Source organism: Dermacentor andersoni, chromosome 10, assembly GCF_023375885.2.
Source record: "Dermacentor andersoni chromosome 10, qqDerAnde1_hic_scaffold, whole genome shotgun sequence".
Taxonomy (NCBI): domain Eukaryota; kingdom Metazoa; phylum Arthropoda; class Arachnida; order Ixodida; family Ixodidae; genus Dermacentor; species Dermacentor andersoni.
Genome location: NC_092823.1, coordinates 84,639,450 through 84,655,891, shown reverse-complemented (window position 1 = coordinate 84,655,891; position 16,442 = coordinate 84,639,450). Strand labels below are relative to the sequence as shown.

The following is a 16,442-nucleotide window of genomic DNA, read 5'->3' as shown; positions in this document are numbered from 1 at the left end:
TACCGGTGCCGCTATTTCAGTTATGGATGCCAGGTTTTGCCGTTCGCTTCGTAAAGTGACGACGTCTCTGTCTGGATTGTCGCTCCGAACGGCGAGTGCTCAACCCATTCACCCTTCCGCTGCTTGTACTGCCCGTGTGATCATACAGGACGTTTTGTACACGATCGAATTCATAGTTCTTTCATCGTGCTCCCACGCCGTTATTCTAGGATGGGATTTTCTGTCACGCCACAATGCCATCATCAATTGCGCTCGGGCTGAGAATGAACATTTCCACTTTGGTGACCTGGCCTCGGTCGATGCTCATCCTGCCGCTAAAATTGTCGTGAAAGAAGACACCTGTATCCCCCCGTGCTCGTCAGCATTCGTACCAGTCTTCTGTAGTACCATATGCGATGGGACGGTCTTCTTCATGCCCTCTCATCACTTTGTTACCCGAAAAGCGCTTCCTTTGCCCTTTGCAGCTCTTGACCTTGCCGCCGGTGTGAGCACGATGCCCATTTACAATCATCTTTCATCGCCGCTATCACTGCTCCGCCACGAATGCCTTGGTTACGTCGAGTCGGTCGACTCAACACGAATTGTGTCCGTCCTCAACGAAGTGTCTTCTACTGCCGCCCATGAACTGAGTGCCCTCTCCGTACCAGACTCAACATCGACTGGTGTGTTCAGCCCATCCATCGCCGAAGATCTGACGCCTTCGCAGCGATCTCAACTTATCGCAATCTTTCAGCACTTCCGCCTTTCTTTCGACGTTGCACAAACCTCTCTTGGCCGTGCATCGGCAGTCAAGCATTACATCGACACTGGCACTCACTCACCCCTGCGACAAAGACCATATCGCGTGTCCGCTACGGAACGTCGCGTCATTGCAGACCAGGTCGATGACATGCTCCGTCGAGGCGTCATTCAACCTTCCCAAAGCCCATGGGCCTCTCCCGTGGTCCTCGTCACAAAGAAAGATGGTTCCATCCGCTTCTGTGTTGACTTTCGGCGGTTGAACAAGATCACGCTGAAAAACGTCTACCCATTACCACGCATCGATGATGCTCTGGACTGTTTGCAGGGAGCCGAGTTCTTTTCTTCGCTGGATTTGCGGTCAGGCTATTGGCAGGTTCCGATGGCAGAGGCTGATCGCCCGAAAACTGCCTTTGTTACACCAGACGGCTTATATGAATTCACCGTCATGCCTTTCGGACTTTGCAACGCACCTGCTACGATCGAAAGAATGATGGATAATGTTCTGCGTGGCCTCAAATGGAAAATGTCTTTGCTATCTTGACAACATTGTGGTGTTCGCCCCTGATTTCCCAACACACCTGCTCCGCCTCCGGCACGTACTCACTTGCTTGACCAACGCCGGGTTGCAACTTAACTTGAAGAAGTGTAGATTTGCTGTTCGTCAGCTAACAATTTTAGGCCATGTCGTGTCAAAGGAGGGTATTCGCCCGGATCCCGAGAAGCTACGTGCTGTAACTGCGTTCCCAAAACCTACTACTATGAAAGAGCTACGCAGTTTTATCGGCCTCTGCTCTTACTTCCGGCGATTCGTTCGAAACTTTGCGTTAATTATATCGCCTCTCACGCAGCTCCTTGGTGGCGCTAGAGATCTCTCATCATGGTCTCCAGAGTCTGACGACGCCTTCACAACCTTGCACCGTCTTCTCACGACGCCACCCATTCTTCGCCATTTTGACCCACAAGCGCCAACCGAAATCCATACCGATGCAAGCGGTGTAGGCCTTGGCGCTGTGTTGGCCCAGCGTCAACCTAGCCACCCAGAATACGTCGTCGCATACGCGAGTCGCATGTTAACCAAGGCGCAGACCAATTACAGCGTTACAGAAAAGGAGTGTTTGGCCATTGTGTGGGCGCTTGGCAAGTTTCGCCCTTATTTATATGGCCGATCTTTTGACGTAGTGACCGACCGCCACGCACTATGTTGCCTGTCGACGCTCAAAGATCCATCGGGCCGCCTTGCCCGCTGGCCATTGCGAATCCAAAAATACGACATCCGCGTGGTGTACTGTTCCGGGCGAAAGCACTCCGACGCTGACGCGCTATCCCGATCACCGCTTCCCCCGAAGGCCAGTGACGACTCCCCCTGCGAGTGCACATTATCCTCTCTGGACGTTGACACTATCGCTGCTGCACAGCGTAATGATCCCTGGACTGCATCTCTGCTCGACCTTCTCTCGGATACGTCGAAAGTTCCAGCGTCACGTACGCTTCGGCGCCAAGTGCCTCATTTTGCGATTCGCGACCAGCTACTGTATCGACGCAACTATGCCCCAGAGGGACGCACCTGGTTACTCGTCATTCCGAGAATCTTGCGAGCAGAGCTCTGCTCCTCGTTCCACGTCGACCCTCAGTGTGGCCATGCGGGAGTCTTCAAGCCCTACGACAGACTTCGACACCGCTATTACTGGCGGGGAATGTATAATTTCGTTCGAAAGTTCGTCCGCTCTTGTCATGAGTGCCAACGCCGGAAAGCGCCACCGCACAATACCGCCGGTGAACTCCAGCCTTTACAATGCCCATCCCGACCCTTTGATCGCGTGGGCATAGATTTCTACGGGCCGCTTCCGTTGACTCCTGCCGGCAACAGGTGGATAATCGTTGCGGTAGACCACTTAACCCGTTATTCTGAGACTGCTGCTCTACCAAATGCTACAGCGCAAGGAGGTCGCCAATTTCCTACTTCGTCGTTTTCTCCTCCGTCATGGAGGTCCACGTGAACGTTTAAGCGATCGAGGCCGCGGCTTCTTATCTGGAGTCATCGAACAACTGCTTGCTGAATGCGCTATTGTTCATCGTAAATGCACTGCTTATCACCCACAGACTATCGGTACCACGGAACGCTTTAATCGAACTCTTGGTGACACGCTCGCCATGTATGTCTCACCTGATCACTCTGATTGGGACCTAGTTCTTCCGTTTGTCACCTACGCCTACAACACCGCGACTCAGGCCACTACCGGATTCTCACCCTTTTACCTTCTTTACGGCCGTCATCCTTCGCACACCATCGACACCATTCAGCCCTACCGGCCGGACCCATCTGAATGCCTGCCGACCTCGGAAGCCGCCAGACAAGCAGAGGAATGTCGCCAGCTTGCCCGCCGATTCACCTCGGACGACCAGAACCGCCAAAAAGCCGTTCACGATGCCCAGAACTCGACTCCCACTTTTCTCCCGGGCGCTCTCGTCTGGTTGTTAGTGCTACACCGCACGCCTGGGCTCGCTTCAAAACTCCTTCTGAAGTACGACGGTCCATACCGCGTTCTCGAGAGAACATCACCCGTTAATTATCTGGCTGAGCCGCTAACGCCGCCGTCCGACATGCGACGTCGTAACCGCGAAGTCGTTCACGTTCAGCGTCTGAAGCCGTATCACAATTCTACCGTCCTTCCAGAAAACTAAGTCGCCAGGATGGCTCCTTTATTTCCGCGGGGCCATTGTAAGGAAGATGAGGAACGTGCGCGCAGTCAGCAGCATCGGCAGCATCAAGCGCGCAGCAGAGGCTCGAGCTCGGGGACTGTGCTCGGTGCATCGTAGAACCAGCGGTCGCTACGAACCCCAATAAACCTCCTTTATAATATATATGTCCATATGATGCATTAACCTGTTCGGCCAGAAATTCTAGTTGCATCTGTCCAGAATTACAACACTGTCTTGAAAATACTCATGGTGGTAGTTTTAGATGTTATTGTAGCACAGATGGGCAAAGCAGAAACAACGCTCTCGGCTAGCGATATTTCTCTCGCATTATTATATGAAAATGCCATGACTCAATCCTACATTTTGCTGACAGGAACGCCGAATCGTTGACAGGATATGCTGCTGACAACCTTGCAGTCTACAGAGACGTGGTACTGTTCTGTCTATACGGCGTGTTATTTTTTATTGTCAAAAAATTTTTTTAAAGTCACCCATGGCGTGCAGCACAATTCCACTTTAACACTATTACTCACAATCGTGCATTATTTCCACAAGAAAGCAAATTAAACGTATGGCTAAAATGCAAATTTTATAATTATCTATTGAATTAAGTTACAGCATACGTTGCGAAATATCAATTGTAGCCGGTGGCTTCAGAAGTCTATAACAGTTGGAACAAGTTCATAGGATGACATCAGTTTCGAAATATGCATCTCCAAAGTTCGCGATGAAATTCATCGTAGCTATAGAAATTTTCGAGCTCTAATGTATAAAGGAGCGCTTTGACACAAAAGTAAGTGTATAGCAGTGCCGCAAGCTTCGCTGAGTTTACTCCAATTTGGCGGTAGTTCAAAATTTGTTTCAAGTGGATTCGTCTTGGTAAATACTTCGCTACAATGTGCTCTCGAGTAATTAAATGGAAAGTTGATTGGTAAATTTTTGTAAATTAATCAATTACACAGATTGATTTGCGGTGTAATGTTGGTCACTACGAGTAGTCCAAGCCTATAAGTATATTTGCTCCCTATATATCGTTCGCGATTTATAAAAATTATGTTCAAGTTAAAATAAAACACCTTCTATAGGATAAACCGCCGCGGTTGCTCAGTGGCTATGGTGTTAGGCTGCTCAGCACGAGGTCGCGGGATCGAATCCCGGCCACTGCGGCCGCACTTCGATGGGGGCGAAATGCGAAAACACCCCTGTACTTAGATTTAGGTGCACGTTAAAGAACCCCAGGTGGTCGAAATTTCCGGAGTCCTCCACTACGGCGTGCCTCATAATCAGAAAGTGGTTTTGGCACGTAAAACCCCATAATTATTATTATTATTATTATTATTCTATAGGATGTACAAGCCAACGTTATCGAATTCGGTACAATAAAAAGAAAGAAAGAAAAAAGAGAGTGCAAGATACTATTATAATCTGTCCTCAGACCTCTGGTGAACGAAGATTGTAGGTCTTATAATTGTATCCTGCACCGTGTTTTTCGTGGGAATGTTTTCATTTTATTACCTTGGCTAACGTTATCATTGACACGTATATGAATACGACAATCAGGGTGCGCACTGAACCGACTCCATCATACGCCTCAACGTATCATTCTGCAGAACGCACCTGTATTTTAGCCGCACCGAGGCATGGCAATGGTACAGTAGGTAAGCGTGCCCCAGACATGAAGGAAGTGTTTGGGGCTAGCCCGTGTGGCATAACCACTCCTTAGGGGTCGTAGCCGAAAACTGTGCTCCGATCGGATTCCCTCGAAAGCTTACTATATGCCGTTGCCACTGACCTAACAACTAAAAAATAAGAATGAACGTCCGACTTGCCGAAAAAAAAACCGATAACGTCTAGGGTATGGGGGTTCTCAGTTGGATTGACCAAGACCTCTAAACAATCATGTCTGTTTTGTGACTATGAGTGCACTTATTTCTTGCGATTGTACCATTTTGTGCGTAACTGAGCAAGGAAGTGCCCACAAACGAAGGAATACATTTGGAACAAAACTATGAAATACATTTAAGATTCAGCTTCCAAATAAATAATGTAGTATATTACGAGAACCTCCCTCACTACTTTATTTCTAAGACATCGTCGCAGCAGAACTTACACCGAGTTGGTGTATCTGAGGTCTCATTGACGTGTAACCACTTCCGGAAAAAAACTCGGCTGGTTAAATGTCTTATAGATGCCGGAGGAAGATGAGAATTGCATCGAATTATATCTCTGTATTGTGAGAACACGTAGCTACTGTCAGTAACTAAACGCCTAATAAAAACGAGTATCATAGGCTGCAAACCGGGTGAGACGTAAGTGTTTTGCCAGCTGTTGACTTATGCCCTGCCAGCGCCAACTGTCGTTACTTTAATGCCGCATCCTACACCAGATGGTTCGTTTCGCCCAATTTCATGATTCGTATTGTGCCGGCCAGGAGCAACCGGTTGTCGAGAAGAAGTTTGATGCCATGGAATAGAACAGTCGCTCAGCACGAATGCGAGTCGAGACCTCATTATGAATGCTGTGAGCGCGTCCTACGTCGGCGGGTGCGCAAGGTCGCCCGATAAGTGTTGACGTAATTCCGGCTAAAGTATGATAATATTAACAAACAAATTAAGCGAAATATTAATATGAAAAATAGATAGCACAAGATTGAACGGAGATAAATAATCAACATCAGATCACTTAAAAAACCATGTGTTACGTGGACCTAGGACCCTATAATGTAAAACTATTCCAATATGTTTTTATTCCAATCTTCTGACGTCAAACTGCGTAACCACCGACGCAAGCACCAGGCGGTCACCCGCAGGGTTGTCTGAACAGACCAATCAAACGCTCGCCTCGTTCATAGGAGGTCACTTTTGTTTGCTTGAAAAACGAATAACATTGCCTACACTGAGCGGCTTGTCGTATCTAACGGGCTGACAAGAGGCGAGGAGAACGCTCAAGTGGAGAGGGATTAGATGGGGCTGAGCCAGTGCACTGAAAATCGATAACCGGATAAAGAGGATGGTGCCGGCATCTGCGATTGGTCCGCTTTCCTTTACTTAGCCTGCGGTGGCTGGTCGAAAATGGCGGCGGAATGCAACGGAAGCTTAAGAATGACGCTAAAAGGGATCCTCAGCAAAGAAGAGTGCGCAGAACGAGGTCGTAAACGTGCCGAAAGTGCTCAAAAACGTTACACGGCTATACAAAAAGTTTTATTATATGCACATAAACCCATGCTCTCCTGCAGGTGCCAGTAGCCGGTGCGTGAGCGATCGGTGGCGACCATCTTTTATTCTTTGCGGAACGGGACAGCCTGCGGTTATTCAGAGAAAGATTCAGTTTTGTTCGGCATATTAATGCACCATTAACGCGCACACGCCACTTTGACGCGGTCAGTTTTCGCTGCTTTGTGACGTCGCGTGACAAGCAGGTGAAGTGGGGGCAGCCCGAAAGCTTTTGAGCAATAGCCGAAGGCTAATGACGAAAAGGCGTCGAATCAGAAGTAGCTATTTTTCTTTTGTTCAGTCCAATCAAGCATAATAAGAATGTACACGCCACATCAGATGGGGAGCTATCGCAGATTGCGTGAAATCGCGTGCCTGACAGGGGAAGTGAGGCTGACCCAAAAAAGTTTTTGCCAATCGTTGATGGCTGATTGCTGACTTGGAATAGAAAAGTTTGGAATATCTTTACGCTATAGCGCACCTAGTCTTTTTTAGCGTCCTCCTGTCTCTTGCCTCGGTTGATCTTTTCGTTGTAATTTTTCATAAATTCCCCACCAAGCAATTTCACCAGCAAACATTCTACGTATGATGTTAAATACATTCACTTGGCACTTCCACTACACTGAAGAGTCAGCATTTTGCATTTAGAAAATGGTTTCTGCGACAATTCTAAAGTTACTAATGCTCGTGTATAAAGTATACATGCCTACCCAAGGATAAAACCTCTCCGTCAGGGAAGACGAATCACTATAAAGAAAAGTATGCAAAAAACATTGCTTTTGTGAAGGCTTTGTTGAAGTACTTGGTGATGGTGGAATAAAGGCCATCTCTAGAACCACATGTAGAGTCGATTTGGTGCACTGAAGACGTCATGAAATTTCACGTTATGCGAAAATTTAATGCCAGATACGCCTCATCGCCGTTGCGTTTCGACGGTCGCGGGATTCACTCTCCGTTGGGGCATTCCTTCACGGGCCAAGATGCCACCGGTCTATAGGCTCATGCGTTTCACGTCGTGCGTTACAGACAAATAAGCAGGATTGGGGATATAGGTCGCATCATGGTTTTGAGTGGCTCGACGCGGTTGAACGTGCTAAAGAGCGATAAGGGCGTATATTGGTCGGGTCAATTATGATAATCGTGTTAAGCACTGATAATAGTTGATAAGGATTGGATCAAGTCTGACAAGATATATACTGACCCTCAAACGTATGTAAAGGTCGGATCGAGTCCGATAAGGTTCATAATGACAGATAAGGGTTGATAAGCTTCATACTGGTCGGATAAAGCTTCGTAACATTGATAAGACATTTGGATATGCTTGGAGAAGATAAGCGCCACGATGCTTACGCACACTTAGGCAAACTCCCAGTGGAGTTTCTGCGAGTATTTTTTTTTTGTTATGGACAGTTGGTTCAATAAAGCAAAACAAATTCCGGCCGAGCCCATCTAACAATGACTGTCGACGTTATTGCCGTTAGTACTCACTGTTGGGGCAAACCGTAACGCCAAATTATTTGCCCCCCCCCCCCCCCCCCCTTCTGAGTAGCCGAATTCTTCGATTTTCTTTTTCCGTCATCTTCGCTTTGCTCAGCACTCTTACTCAATGCACCTTCTGGTAGCATTCTGATCACTTTATTTCTTACTGCATATCTACCTGCTTTTCATGCCAACTTTCTCACTTCAACCTAGCGGCCTTCTTAAATTTTCGTTTGCCCACTTCTTCACTTCTTGGCTCTTGTTCTGTTTATCCATCTGGACACCTGCCCGATGGCACAACTAGATCCTTGAGAATGTTTTGTGCCCATTCAGCTACTTATTGCCATATGCTCATTTGTGCAAATCCAGTGGCCCAACTTGTCGATAACGCGCCGTGGTTGCTCAGTGGCTATGGTGTTAGGCTGCTGAGCACGCGGTCGCGGGATCGAATCCCGGCCACGGTGGCCGCGATTCGATGGGGGCGAAATGCGAAAACACTCGTGTACTTAGATTTAGGTCACATTAAAGAACCCCAGGTGGTCGAAATTTCCGGAGTCCCCCACTACGGCGTGCCTCATAATCAGAAAGGGGTTTTGGCATGTAAAACCCCATAATTTAATTTACCTTGTCGATTTCCACATGTACATATGGCAACTGCCCAGTTGCACACACCGAACGGCCCAAGTTTCCTAGAGCACTGCTATTAAGGCCTCCCCAGATTTAACGTATTATTCGGCGTTTTCTGGCGTTGCGTCTCTTGGTGTCATCGCATAACGCCGCCAACAAGAGCGCCCGGCCAAACGAGCGACACGCGGACCAACACTGATTGGTCTGCGCTCATCCGCGGCGGCGAGATATGCGCGGGAAAGCGTTTACGGAAACCGCGTTGTCTTGCCGGATGTTTACATCAGGCAACGGCCACCGATGGGTCAGTTCCAAGCGACATGGACATCGCGACCGAGTTCGGCCCATCCCCCATCTCATTCCCTGTCGGCGGCAAAACTTACCGTTCAGGTACTAAAAGTACCTACCGTCTTCGTTAAGTCTGGACTGTAATTCATTCTTGTCGGTTCCTGCAAGCGCACTACTGCGGGCGGGAAGTCCAGTCTTTAGGTTTGGATAAGAGGAGATTCGAATTTCAGTGTAGACTTAAAGGCTCGCGTTTCTGCAATCGACCCCTGGTGTCTCTACGCCGAGCGCCGCCGCGTGACGAAACATACCAAAACACCGGGAAACGCTGAATGTGGAGCGGCCTCTAGGCGCCCTTTCCTGGCTTGAGCATCAGCGTCCCTCGGCGTTACCACTCAAACGCGCTCGTGCCACTGCTCGCGCGTTCGTCGTCACCTTCTAGGACAGCTGGCTGTTGCCATCCCTCAGCGTAGCCGCGCGAACGCGCTTGTGCCACTGCTTGGGCGTTTGTCGTGGTCTTCTTCCACAGCGGACTACGATGCCGCTCATCATGCCAGCTTTTCCAGACTGCCTCTCGCGCTCTTGCCATTGCTCGTGTACCCATCGTTTTCTTCCGCAGCTGGCTCCTATGCCTTTCACCATGCCAGTGTTCCCATACTGTCCCTCCCTGTTCGAAGGCGTTGATGGCACTGGCCCACTGCCAGTCGTTGTGGTGATTTGGGTCTCAAATAATTTGCGTCAATGTATCGTGAAATGAAAACACGTATCGAGCTGCACTCAAATTTTGAATTCGGGACTATCGTAATCGACCGACACCTTTAATTCGGGAAGCACCGACTGCAAGATACCTAGTGACAAAAGATGGCGTGAAAGAAGTTAGATACCTATAGACAAAGTGTACGAGTGGGCCACAGCCACTCGGGAGACCAACAAGTGAAATAATGATTGCAATTATAGGTCACTGTCGCTTGTAATCCAAAATCCCAATAAAGAAAGGCGTCAGGCAGGGAGATACAATCTCTCCAATGCTATTCACAGCGTGTTTACAGGAGGTATTCAGAGACCTGGATTGGGAAGAATTGGGGATAAGAGTAAATGGAGAATACCTTAGTAACTTGCGCTTCGCTGATGATATTGCTTTGCTTAGTAACTCAGGGGACCAACTGCAATGCATGCTCACTGATCTGGAGAGGCAGGGCAGAAGGGTGGGACTAAAAATGAATCTGCAGAAAACTAAAGTAATGTTTAACAGTCTTGGAAGGGAACAGCAGTTTACGATAGGTAGCGAGGCACTGGAAGTGGTAAGAGAATACATCTACTTAGGACAGTTAGTGACTGCTGATCCAGATCATGAGAGTGAAATAATCAGAAGAATAAGAATGGGCTGGGGTGCGTTTGGCAGGCATTCGCAGATCATGAACAGCAGGTTGCCATTTCCCTCAAGAGAAAAGTGTATAACAGCTGTGTCTTACCAGTACTCACGTACGGGGCAGAAACCTGGAGGCTTACGAAAAGCGTTCTACTTAAATTGAGGACGACGCAACGAGCTATGGAAAGAAGAATGATAGGTGTAACGTTAAGGGATAAGAAAAGAGCAGATTGGGTGAGGGAACAAACGCGCGTTAATATACAGTCCTAGTACATGCTACTAAAAGTTGTTGACGCATACAAGTGTTTAGTTATGTAACCAAGGTCACTTGCAGCGCATACATAGACAAGGGACAAAAAAGGACGACGAAGACAAGCCCGTACCCGAGGACCCTTTCAGTATGCTCTTGCCTTACCGCTACTAATGAGTCACCCATGCTAAAACTATTCCATTTACTAGTTCCAGCCCATGTGCAATGTGTTCATTTGATTTGGGTGCCAGGGCAAAAAGGTTTGTTTTTTAATGAAACTGCTGATTCACTGGCAAATGCGTCACTATCCGGCCCTGTTCTTCCTATTCTACCAGTGACAGCACAGATCACGGCGGCAAGATTTCGGATGCGATCAATAAGATTAGCCTTATCAAACCCACATTTGACTGCTTCTCCAGAGTATAAGCACCTGGCATTTCCCTGGCATAGCGAATCCTGTGACACAAAGATGCTTGAGGTCTGCGTCACCAAATTACGCTGCCGCGTACCCTCGCTGAATTTCTATTTACACAGGTCGGGTTTGGTTCCCTCCCCCCTCTGCTCTTTTTGTAATGAGGAAGAGTCGATACACCACTTTCTTCTATCTTGTCGCCGCTTTACTGCGGTTAGAAAAAGATGGTTGGAAATACCTTTTCGAAGAATTGGCCTGGACTTGACAGAACCTTCAATTCTTTCGTTCGGAGCGTCCACTTTGGGATTCAGCCACAGGGATGCATGCTTCGCTGTCCGAACATTTCTTACGGAATCTAAACGAATGCCCTGCTAAATTCCTTTCTTTTTTTTTTTTACTTTTAAATAATTATTACTCATTCAATATGACCTTCCTGATTTTATTTAGCAGGTAATTAAGCGCTATTCAATGCTATTTCAATAGCTATTAGGAAATTTATGCTCCATAATAATTTTGAATAATCCACCCATTTCTTGGCCAATCCCCCAACGTGGGTAGGAGCCACACGCATCGTAGGCTACAACAACAACAACAACGACAGACAAACCCGTACCCAAACCTTGCTTCAGTTTAGTTGCGTAATCTCGTTTCAGATTGGAAATGCCCAGAAAGAAGAGGCCCATGCGATTTCTACTGCCTCATATCGGGTAGTCCTTTGGGCTATTGTGAGCTTGGAAACCAGAAGTGTCACTGCGTAAATCCGGAAATCATAGGTGAGGAAGTGGTACCTGTGTGCTTTTCAACACTATTAATTAATGACAAGACGCTATATTCGTCTCTGGATCTGGATAATTATCACGAGAAATTTCAGTCTTTTCGCACGTTTCAAACAGCACATACCAGCTTTTTTTTGCAAGCTCTTCTCCTTTGTGTTCATCAGATATCATTGATCTTGCTAATACAGTTGAGCAGGCGCTAACACTCTCTTTTTGCTATAAAATGTTTTCTAGCACCAGAACGAATCGACAGTTGCAAAAAAATTACGCCTGCTCTAAAATAACTTGACATTTCTGGACTATATCAAGCGTAATAAGAGGTAGATATACATGTTTCGAAATGTTTTCTAGTCTAGGTATACTCTGTGGCAAAAAAAATTTGCAGTGGCTTAGCTCGGCTATGCCAAGATATACGTAGTGAAAGCCAAGGCATAGCATGGTTAGCCTTGGTTAATCTTGATTGCAAGTCCAGGTTAGTTTGGTTGTCTAGCTACGTTGCGGCGTTTAGCCAGTCGTTCGGTGCGCTGTTAGTCTGTTTCCTGGGCGATTCGTTTCCTCTTCATCTCGTTCCGATGTCGATTCCAGGCCTCCTCCTGCTTATCAGAATTGTCGCCAACCATACTGCCGCCTACACTGTGCCTGCAGAGCAGGCGAGCTCTTGTTTTCTATACTGTGACATGTTATCAGGCAAGCGACGCAGCTGGCGAAGCGAGTGGAGGCGAGCGCTACGACGAGGACCATGGTATGACGTCATACCAAACGACGGCGGCGAAAAGGCGCGGCGCTGCGCAGCGGCGGAATACCTGTGGCTCGGTGCTACTAGTGACGCATGCGCAGTAGTGACCAGGGATTAAGAGAGAGAGACATATCGGTGGCGAGGCGCACGTTGTGTCGTCATGTGCCTCCTCGGACACAGCGAAATCGCGAGTTCGCGGCCAGTAAAGCTTTCGCTTTAACATGATCGACTTTACAAACCTTCCTCTCAACAATAGTTAAGGATATGTAGCAGCACCGACGAGCAGCGCACTGAAAGACAAGACAGTACCACTGCGTATACCGCCGCATTTCGTCCCGTTCACGCCGAACGCGAGCACTGTCCGTGACTACAGCCAGCACCTCATACGGCGGGTCGACGAATTTCGGTCTTGCAACAAGAGTTGGGTGACCTCATGGGGCAGCGTCGGAAGTCGTTGCCTCTTTTCGCCTCGCAACGTTTCTGATACAATGTAAGTTCTTGTTGTAAATCTGTGTTTACTTGTGTTTACTGAATTGCATCGCGAAAAGAGACGAACGCTGCATCTACAAATATATTTCTGAGGACATATTCTTATCTCTAGTTCAAGAATGAAGGTTGTATTCCGCTGATTATGCAGTATGGCTGCATTCCAGTTTTTACAGTGACGCTGCTTACTTTATCCTCCGTATGCATCCCCCGGATGTGTTCGCAGTGTGGGTACCCTGGATCACTTGCGTCCGTGTCGTTAGTCAACAGGAATGCGCGCGCAGCCGACCATTTAAAGGAGAGGGGGAAAGAGTATGCTCTTTTGCGTGCTGTTAGAATGCAGCAAGGCAGGAAAGTGTGGGAAAGAATGTAGCAAGGGCGCTGCGCCAATGGCGACAGGTAGGGGAGAGGGGGAAAGAGTGTGGCGACAGTTCCCGGGCACGTGCCCTGCGCTTGGGTGATTACAACGTAAAGTGCATCGGAGGTGCCGGCGCTGCTAGAATGCAGAATGGCAGGAAAGAGTGGGAAAGACTGTCGCAAGGGCGCTGCAGCAATTGAGATGGGCTGGGAGCAGAGGGAAAACGTTTGGCGACATCGCTGCAGCAATGGAGCCGAAAGGAGAAAGTGGGAAAGAGCGAGGTTACGTTGCCTGTGCACGTGGCCTGCGCTTCTGTGCTGATAACTTCAGACGCGCCGGAGGTGCCGGCGCGGCTGCCACAGCGGTTGCGGCAGATGCATGGAGGTGCAATGACCGCGGCGGCGCTCGTGTCGGCGTAGTGTGCCACCATATGAAAAAAAAATTATGATTTCATAATATATGCAGCCCATGTATGCAGCCTAAACAGCTGAGCTGGTAATACGTGCTCATATGAATGTTCCGGCACCACGAATTTCACTAGGTGTTACTACGGTGCAGAGAAAAAAAAATTAAGAAAATACATGGAAAATTGTCAACGAGACTAGACAATATTTGTTAACCGTACTTTTGATAAATAACCATGAGTAATAAAAATCTATCGGGCGTCCCTTTAACTCATTGTTTCTGTGGGCAGTTTGTAGATATGGCAACACCATCAGACAATGTGGTAATGGCACCGGTGTTAAGCTATGCACGCATACAATTTTTTGCGAACCCACTGACCATGCTTAAATTGGCCGTACTTTCTTAAGCTTAAAAAATGGCAATTCTGTTCATGCAGATGGCATTCAAATCACACCTATAGGTTATGGAATCGCTGTCATTTGCACTTACCGTTGTGAATACTGATTAAATTTTTTACAGGAATCTGGCTGCTTCCCAGCAGTCACGTAGAAAGCAAGAGTGCCTGTTATCTTCAGGTGTGATAACCGAAATGAATTAGGAACTAGAGGCCTATTTCCATTCTATCTGCATATGCATGGGCGGTGCGGTGACCGCGGCGGCGCTTGTGTCGGCGTAGTGCGGTGTCATATGGGAATAAAATATATGATTTCATAATATAGGCAGCCCAGTTACAATATAATTAGTGCGGAATATATGTATCGGTATCGCCTGCTCCGCTATTTTTACTTTTCCACTCTAGCTTTCCAAGATTTTTAATGAATCTAGCATCTCTAAGAAAAAGACATGTTACAATATCCACACGTAACGATGATGTTTGTCTTCACCAGAAATTTCGAAATAATTATAAAGTTCAGTCATTACAGCATAACCTTCCATTTATTCTAAATGAGCATAAATGTGTGATCACGTACGGCGTAAAAGAACTGAGAATGTATTTTCTATGCAAAAAATGAAGAGCTATGTGTGTTTGCCTTTTGTTTCGCAAGTGCTGTTTAAATGAACGTGTATGTATTCTATTTTTTTTATATCCTAGTGTCTTCTTTTCTTTGTTTTGTCATGTGTTCACAACTATAGATAAGGTTATGGTTGTTATTATTGTTGGTGGTGTTGATTTATTAATGAATTGCCCTTTTGCTACTGTATAACTCATTATTATTCGCATTTTCTTATGTCATTTAATATGGACACTACATGTTGTTGTAAACCAATACTGCCTTGTAGAGGGGGTGATGGGCCTAGTGAAGCTGTCGAGAAAGCTTTTAGCTCTTGACCCTTTCCAGGACCGATTATTTCTGGAAAAATAAAAAATTGAATTGAATTGAATTGAATTGAATGTATGGAGCCTAAGCAGGTTCGCTAGTAATCCGTCCCCATATGAATGTTGCGTCCCCACGAATATTTTGGGGGGGTCACCTGTACAAGCAAACGAAAAAAAAACAGATTTTGTCGCATCGTCTGTTCCTGTTGTATCTCAAGAGATTTAGTGAGCAGGTTAGCCCTACTGTATGGCAAAACAACGATAGCGTACAGCGCGTAGCTTCCACTTGGCATCAGAACAAGGCCCTCATAATCCTGATGCTGCACATTCGGCTTGTCTCTTCCCTTCAAAATGAAATTATCCGAAGTTAGCTTCATTATAGTGCATAAACTGGAAACAAATGCGTCGGTGGTCATTGCTTCTGGAAGAGCTTTGTTCCTTTCCAATTTAAAGCGTTGCAGTCAAGATGCGAACACGACCGCGTAGACTTGCTCTGATGGCATAGTGCACGCCCGTGGCGACGTGAATGCCAACCAAGAAAAATGTGAGGCAGCGGCAATTTGTAATAACACACAGTAGGGCTAGGCTATGAGGGTGGTCACCGTGTCCTTATTGTGGCCGTTCCTCGCCCACATTTCTCGTATTGTTTATGTCCGGGCCTAACGTCTTCGGAATGCCCTTGTACAATTCTGTGTAGTTTTCGTTTTTACAGCGGAGCTGTAAAACCTTTTCTAGCAGCTTCCACTGTTGAAAACGAACTAAATTACTCACCAAATCCATATTTTTATCAAATTTGGGAAAAGGTAGGCGCAGCAGGGAGGTCAATTGTAAATGTCAGTGTTAATTGTGGGTGAAAAGAAAATATCTAACCATTCATTTTCGGCCTGTTTAGAAGCTTCCCTTCCCCCCTATATGGTACACCTAAATCCTATAGGCTTAATCGCTGATATGCTTGAGAAACTGAGCCAATATAGTCAAAGACGTATTTTAGAGTCAAAAGGCATACCTTCTACTGAAACTAATGGTCTTGGCAAGGCTAAGATAAAGATTGCAAGGTTCTTGAATGTAGAACTTGTTGACAGTGTTTTTGAAGCCATTTATCTTGTGCAAAAGAAGCTAGGGTGGAGGACCCGCGAATGTGATTGTATAGTTTAAGTCAGTCTGTAAGCGCGACAAGACCTTGCAAACCGCTAGGAAAAAACGAGCAACTACAGCACTACTTGGCTGTGATAATGCACAATGACTGTACGTTAATGAAAACTTGCATGCTCAAAATAAGGTTTTACTGGTC

At 46.9% G+C, this 16,442-nt stretch overlaps 1 protein-coding gene across 1 annotated transcript in view; it reads left to right on the top strand.

The window, feature by feature from the left end:
- The window catches only part of LOC129380710 (uncharacterized), a 112,489-nt gene that overhangs the window by 80,750 nt on the left and 15,297 nt on the right, over positions 1 to 16,442 (top strand). The window contains exon 8 of the mRNA XM_055062486.2: positions 11,726 to 11,845. Within this exon, the coding sequence (XP_054918461.2) occupies positions 11,726 to 11,845 (120 nt within the window). The remainder of the gene's footprint in view (positions 1 to 11,725; positions 11,846 to 16,442) is intronic.